The following is a 7,857-nucleotide window of genomic DNA, read 5'->3' as shown; positions in this document are numbered from 1 at the left end:
TATTTAAAAGAAGAAAAAAAGCTTTAATAATTTCTCTCTGCTCTATGGCCCAAAAACATCCTTTGGAGAAAATGGGACTTGTCAGTCTCATGGATATTGACAGATTTTCTCCCTAGTTCACTTCCTCCTTATGTTGTTAATTGTTCAAAAATGTAAGTGAACTGTAGGCACTCTGATCTCTCATTGACTGCTGTGAACCCATGGTCAGCACTGACAGTGCGTTGCCTCTCTTTCCTAGTGCTCTCCCCAAGCCCTCAGCACAGCTGTCTCCAGGACCAGAGGGTGGGTGGGGATGAGAGAGTGAAAACTGGGTCTCTGTCTGAGATCTTATTCAGTCCTGGACTGTTTTCAGAATGAGAGTTACGATTATCTGCTGGAGTTTCTCAAAGATGCCTAGTTCAGGTGCTGCAAGAGGATATGCAAGATTCAAATTTGGGAGATCTTAGAGGAGTGAGTCTTAGACCAAGCCTCCTCCCCAGAGTCCTGTGGCTCAAGCCTGCCCCAGATTCTGCCAAGAACTAGAAGTTCATGGAGAGTAAGTGGAAGAGAGAGTACAAAATGATCAACTTCACCAGCATCCTACTGTGTCTTCTCATGTCTAGCTCAGACTTGCTTACAATGGAAAGAACATTGTAAGAGAGAACATTTGTGATCTAGAACCTCATGGTTCTTGCCTCTAGAAGCAAAAAAGGAAACTAGCAAGCCTCAGATGCTTAGAAGCATCATGTTACGGGGTTTTATTCTTTTTTATTCAAGTTGTACATCTTTTTTTTACAGACGCTAATAAATGAGTCTATTCATTCTTTTACTTATTTAACTGATGTTTATTGAGGAATTACCAGGTTGGGTTGGTTTAATGAAGCAGTTCTGTGAAGCCTTGAGCACTTCCTGTGTAACTTGTGAGCTGTGTTTGACAGTTGAGAAGCCATTGCTAATGCCAGAAAGAAATTGTCATTGCAGATATTTCTTGAGCTGTGACATCAGTTGTCTGGGGGATCTGGTTTAGGTCATGTACCCATAAATTTGTTGCCTTTCCTGGTCCTCTTCATCTTCAGCAGAAATGTGAACTGCCGTTGGGTCGAGATCAACAAACCTGTGTCCACAGCAAACAGAATCACCACCAACAATGGGATAAGAAATTGTAGCAAGTGGTTGCTTTGGTCATCTGTAAGACGATCTAGATGCAACAAGAAACAGAACTTGTATTAGGAACTGAAAATTGAGGTCCAGGGCTTCATCCTCCCTAAGAGAAGGCCTGGCATGGTCCTTCATCTGCTAGCATGTTAACGGGATCCATCCAGGAGCAGAGAAAAACACTCATGAGTTGGAGTTCCTCAGGCTGTGCCCCCTGGAGCCCTAGGGAGTCCTGAGTATCTCCCCACAGCCCCTGCCTAACAGCTTGTCTAGCCACCATGCCCAAGGGGGAAGGTCATAGGAAAGATGACCCCTTTCCTGGAGCTGGCAGGACCAACGTCCACATAGGATTTGGAGGGAGAAGGCAGACAGAGTGAGGGCAGGGGTCCCCAGTGTCTTATTTCTCAGTGTTGTCATTGATGGCATGTCTGTGGGGTGAAATGAAGATTCTGGACTAGATCATATTTAAGTTGCCTTCCAATTCTCTTTTGTTACTCTATTTACAAAGTACTGATTTTTGTGATTATTCTAGAATCACAGAGCCCCAGTATATTACAGCCGGAAGTTACTTAGAGATCACCTAGACCAGAGGCTCTCAGCGCTGCCTAGACATTACCAGTACCTGAAAGAGTTTTAAAAATACAGGTGCCCAGGCCTCGCTCCAAACCAGTTAAATCAGAATCTCAAGAGATGATATAAAGACATATATATATATATATATATATATATATATATATATATATATATATTTAGTTCCCCAGTGATTCTAATGGAGTCTAGTCCAAGAGCTTTATTTTACAGATAAGGACACTGGAAGTCCAGCAACGACTAAACAGCACTTGGGTCTCAAATTAATTAACAGAGGATTACCATTAGAGCTTAATTCTGGCTTCTGGTTTCATGGTTTTTTAGATATTCGTATAAGCAAAGTCTGTCAAGCAAAAAGTCTCATTTCCTCATCGCGAGGCAGATATTTCAAAGGCTCCGTCTTTTACATGAAGTTTGGAAAGGGCAGTTTTCTTTGGCTGCGAGGCAGGCCACCTGCCTATTCTTCCCCCACCAAGCCCTCTCTCTCATCTCCCAGTGCCCAAGCTCTCAGCCGATTGACTTGTCAGTTTCTTTGCAGCCCTCGTAGGCTAGAATAGACTCTTCAAGTTCTTTACAGCCCTTGTTCCTTCAACTTTGACACTCCCTTTCAAGTTGATAAATATGTTTCTCCCGAGGAGCCACAGATGACTTTGCTTAGGTGGGATTTAACAGTTTACAAATCCATTTCACAAGTATTACCACATTTGGTACTCATAGAAATTCCATAATGTGAGCAAGCAGTACTACTGCCATTGAGCAGATAAGGAATCTAAGACAGAGATATACTATACCCCTGGTCTTCTCATTGCAAGTCTAGTGGACTTTCCAAGGAATCACGGCTGCCCCCAGTCTACAGCTGCAATCACTTTAGGCTCAGATGTTCTTTCTTTTTCCTCTCTTATGGACTCCTTCCCTTTCCTTTACCAGCTCACCTTTTACTGTAATGTTGAGGGCATTGGAGATATAGCGTATCTTCCAAACTGTGCCCTTGCAGTAATAGGTGCCACTGTCTTCTGTTGTGGCATTGACGATGGAGAAGTTGTAGTTCTCATACCAGTACTGGAGGGCTTCGCCATCCTTGTAGTAGATCACCTTGTAGACATCCCGATTCCTCCAGCCGAGGCACCTGAGCAAGAGGGACTCACCCTTCGTCACCACTTCAGCGGAGGCCTGAAGGAGCAGCCAGTCTGAAGAGCATCCATTATGTTATTTAACGATGAATGAACAGATAAATAAAATAAAAGAGGTCATGCATAGAGTGCGTGTCAGAAACCTTTGTTTATCATTAACCCATTTCTGGACTCATAAGGTCAAGAAAAAGGAGACACAAAATAATGCTTTGAGCCTGTCTTCTACGTCGATAAATCCTCTCTCCTCCTAAAAAATAACTCTAGAGTCACAACATCTCTGACATTTCTGGTGAGCCCATCCTTGGAAGATCTGAAACCCATCATCCCTTTCAGCTGCATTGTTGCATTCTAGTCGCTAAGAGGGAAATAAATCTACTCTGCCTGGGGAGTCTTAGCCTAGAAGAGTGTCTGTTTTGTCCTAACTTCACAGGGGCTGCCCATTAATTAATTTCTATTTATCATAGTCAGCCCCAAAACTTCCCCAGAACATGTGTCACAATTTTAATTAATCACTTCTGTAATTATTGATTTGACGTCCTTTTGCTCAGTTGGCTGTATGCTTCAGAGGTCAGGGCCGTGTCTGTTCCTTACATCATATCTCCAATGCCTAAAACAAAACCTAGGAATTGGTGGGTTCTCAACAAATATTTGTCAGTAATGAGTCAGTAACATGTAACAGTCAGGTGGTTTGGCTAATGTCATTTTAAGAATTGAAAAGCATTCACCACAGGGGAAATTGTGAACGGAAATGTGGCTAGGTTGTGCAAGCATGTTTTATTTAGGAGGAATCCTGGAGGATTTTTCTAGAATCTGCTCTAAGGAAATAAGGAAGCTATTTTACACGGCTTCAGTCTGTATTTGGAATTTGCACGTGGATGTTGAAGCACCTCTTTTCACTCCAAAGAAAAAATACAAAATATGTTGATACTCTAAAATATATTTATGTTGAAAAAATACAAAGCAAAGTATAAACATGCCCTAGCCATTCAAATGAAATCAGTACTTTGTTCATTCAGCACTTACTGACTAAACCACACGTGCCTGAGCACGTGGCGTTGCTTGTTGGCCGTAGGAAAGTGATACAGATGAAGCAAACGTAAGGTTTGTTCCTAAGTAAAAGTAGAGGACGTGAGGAACGTGCAGAGCTGTCTTTCGAAATGAAGAGGACGCATGACTGGGACATTGTGCTGTACACCAGAAATTGACACCCTGTAACTGACTCTACTTCAATTTAAATAAAGAAATAAATAAACAAACAAACAAAATGAAGACTTAATATTCAGATCGCTACACAGGGGAATTGCAGAGCAAATCTTTAAATCAAACCTTTTGATGCTATTTCACATATACGGTTCTTTGCAGTGTTCCCGTTTCCAACCTGCCATTTGACCATAAAACAATAAAACATACTTCTGCACCTATGTAGACAAGACAGACGTAGAAGAAGTAGAGTAGAGGAATAACTTTGGGAGGTTGCCAGAATATTGAGAGAAGGCAGAAGGGTGGGCAGGAGGAGTGGAGGCAGAAGTAGAGAAATGCACAGGTCTTGAGAGACCCTGAGTCCCACCGTGGTGCCTTAACCCTAGGAATGACTTGCTTTCTCCCTGTCTTCAGACAGGCCATTCCTCACAGGAGAGAAAAAGTATTTCCATGTAGCCCTGGAACTTACCACTGATGACCTCTAGGTACACAGGTTCACTTATGGTCCTTTTTTGGCTTTTACATCTGTATTGCCCACTGTCCTCGGCTTTTGCATCTATGATGTCCCAACTTGAAGTGGTCTTTGGCAAAGTGGTTTTGTTGTGGGTCCACGTAATGGGGCCATCTTCAAGAGAATTGTTCACCGTACACGTAAGAAGCACATTCTCTCCTCTGAATATTCTAGTCCATGGGGGATTCAAGGACACTGTAGATTTCCAGATGGCTTTGAGAAGACCAAATTGTGAGAAGAGATGTAGAAGAGGGGAAAAAATCTTTGAAAACAGTCCAGGCTCCAAAGTACAGACATACCAATAGTCAGACAATCAGTGGTCAGCCTACCCTTAAACAGTTAAATAAGAAACTGTCCTGATTGCTAGGATTAAAGGAAGGAGGAAGGGTGTTGTGGCCCCAGAGAGCCCCCCAGCTAAGGAGAAATATAGGACACAAATGCAGGATATTAAAAACAACAACAAACAAATTTGCTATGTGATGTAGCATAGCTTACTCTAGTTCTCTTGATTTCTATTTCAGTATCTGTAAATGAGGACTGCAATCTCTTTTCAGGCAGAGATGATGTCTGTGGTGTTTAACCATAGCTCAGCACAATGACTACTACATAGTAAGTGTTCATTAAATATTTACTGAGTGGATGAATGGGTGAATAATGGATGAATAAAGGTATTGGACAAGATGAAATAGAAGGTCTCTCCCAGCTCTAAATTTTTATGACTGTTTAATTGCGAGTGAATATGGAATGAAAAATACATGTCAATTCTGGGAGGTAGTGAGAAGCATCAAGAGGATCAGTCTTAAAAGGCTTTCAGGAACAAAGAGATGTGGTACAAATTTGAACAGAAATTTAGGAAGTGGTAAGATGGTGATGAGGAAGAGATGATGCACTCAAAAGAGAACTAAACTTGGATCCAAGGGACTTATATCAGAATCCAGCTCTTTGTTAGCTGTGTAAACTTTAGCAAATCACTTAATCTGGGTTTTAGCATCCTCAGTGATAAAATGGCAATAATAATAATAACAGTGCTGATGATGTAGGAATTGAATGAGGTTATGTGAGAGTGGCTGGAAGAGAGGCTGAGACCCAGATGTTCAACAGACATGATTGTAGGCATGAAAGAGTCAAGGGTGACTTGACAGGATGAACTGACAAGTGAGAAGCTTTTGAATGGGGGAAAAGAAGGAAGACAGGACAAGGTGGACATGGGAAGCAGGTTGGACGAGGAAGAGCAGATTAATCATCATTAGAACATAGAGATGATGGATGAAGAGGAACAGTGAAGGGAGAGCCAGTCCCAGACACACTGAAATGCTAAGGAAATAAGGACAGGGGACTCACCTGCTGACATGCCATCGGAAGCTGCAAAAGTCCAGAGAGGATAAGTTAGTGTCTATCCCCAGCCTTCCAGGACTGCTGAAGACTGGGCTCAGCGTATGATGATGAAATCTACGTCCATGGAGGTTTAAGGCCAACCATCTTTTCAGGAGTCCGACCCAGGAAGACAAGGAGCTTCTCTCTCTCCTCTGTCCTTCCTCCCTCACCCTTTGGGAGATGCCAGAGAGATCGCAAGGACCGGACTTTCAGTCTGGCTTCCCCCTTAGGTGGTGCCCAGCCCCATTTCCTCAGCTCTCCAGCTTGTCTTCACCACAGAATCCCTGGGAAATGCCCCATGGTTTGCACATGGCCTAGAAAAAGTCACCACTGAAACTGTCCACATTCCCACCCCAGCCACCCCCTCCAGGAGGGGTACCTGAGCTCTACTTACAGAAGAGCAGCAAAACCATCCACAGCAAGGCAGGGACTCCCATGGGAGGAGGCATTTTCCCCATGGCTCCCAGGTGCCAACTGGGCTGGAGAGCTAGGGCTTTAGAATAGATTTGAAACTGAAAAGGAGAAGGAAACATTCTCTGTATCATATCTGGTTAACTGATCAGCTACGCTTAGGTTTGCTTCCTTCTCTGGAGATAATATTCAGAGTGATGCTTAATGGGGCAGTTTTTTTTTTTATTGAGTTATAGTCAGTTTACAATGTGTCAATTTCTGGTGTACAGCACAGTTTTTCAGTCATATGTGCGTATACATGTATTCATTTTCATATTTTTCACTGTGAGCTACTACAAGATCTTGAATATATTTCCCTGTGCTATACAGTGTAAACTTGTTTATCTATATATACCTGTCAGTATCTATAAATCTTGAACTCCCAGTCTGTCCCTACCCACCCGCCTCCCCCCTGGCAATCAGAATTTTGTATTCTATGTCTCTGAGTCTGTTTCTGTTTTATATTTAAGTTCATTTGTCTTTTTTTTTTTTTTTTTTTTTTTTTTAGATTCCACATACAAGCGATCTTATATGGTATTTTTCTTTCTCTTTTTGGCTAACTTCACTTAGAAAGACACTCTCCAGGGACATCCATGTTGCTGCAAATGATATGTTGTTGTTGTTTTTATGGCTGAGTAGTATTCCATTATATAAATATACCACAGCTTCTTTGTCCAGTCATCTGTCAGTGGACATATAGGTTATTTCCATGTCTTGGCTAATGTAAATAGTGCTGCTATGAACACTGGGGTGCAGGTGTCTTGTTGAATTAGGGTTCCTTCTGGATATACGTGGGGCAGTTTTATATTTACCCCCTTACTGCACTGTCCATCTCACCTCTATATACACACCTAGAGTCCAGCCGGGGAGAGACGTAGGGTTAAGCACGCAGTCACAGGGCTCTCTGAAACTGTCTGTCAATGTACAGCTATTTAGCTTGCAACTTAGAAAAGTGGGATGCAGGGGAAAGCAGGATGAAACAACAACAGTTAATCATTCAGCACCTAACAGATGCCAGGTGTTATGCTGAATACATCTGATACTTCATTCATTTCACACAATGATCCTATGAAGTAGGTATCATTGTTATCTACATTTTGTAGACAGGAAAATTGGAGCTTAGAGAGGTAAAGTGACTTGTCTTAGGGCACTCCCTGGTAAATGGCTAATTTGGGATTCAGACATTTAAAAATCTAACCCCAGAGTAAAACTTACTCTTGATGATATGCTGTTTAAGCCTGTCCACAAGCACGGCCCAGCCACTGCTGGAATTCTGTTGAAGTTCTCCAGAGCTACCAGCCCTCCTGTTACCTAAGTTCCTGCTGATCCGTTAGTCCACAAATGCACAAAATTTTCACCTGCTTTCCTGATGATCCACTCTCTGTTCAGCGAAAATGGAAATTTTTCAGAGACTCCCTCTCTCCTGTGTGGTCCTGATGGGCCAGCACAGGAAGGCAGATGTTAAACCAT

General features: G+C 42.4%; 1 protein-coding gene across 1 annotated transcript; it reads right to left on the bottom strand.

Moving 5' to 3' along the window:
* Positions 1 to 659: 659 nt before the first annotated feature.
* Positions 660 to 6,444, bottom strand: FCER1A (Fc epsilon receptor Ia). The gene is made up of 5 exons (XM_010977046.3): positions 6,332 to 6,444; positions 5,905 to 5,925; positions 4,522 to 4,776; positions 2,655 to 2,909; positions 660 to 1,177 (listed from the first exon to the last, which is right to left on the bottom strand). The coding sequence occupies exons 1-5, from the start codon at positions 6,393 to 6,395 to the stop codon at positions 1,008 to 1,010; spliced, it is 765 nt and encodes a 254-aa protein (XP_010975348.3). The 5' UTR covers positions 6,396 to 6,444; the 3' UTR covers positions 660 to 1,007.
* Between the last annotated feature and the right edge of the window lie 1,413 nt (positions 6,445 to 7,857).

The sequence above is a fragment of the Camelus dromedarius genome, chromosome 23 (assembly GCF_036321535.1).
Source record: "Camelus dromedarius isolate mCamDro1 chromosome 23, mCamDro1.pat, whole genome shotgun sequence".
NCBI classification, from domain to species: Eukaryota; Metazoa; Chordata; class Mammalia; order Artiodactyla; family Camelidae; genus Camelus; species Camelus dromedarius.
The sequence above is the reverse complement of the archived record's forward strand: the minus strand, read 5'-3'. Positions and strand labels throughout refer to the sequence as shown.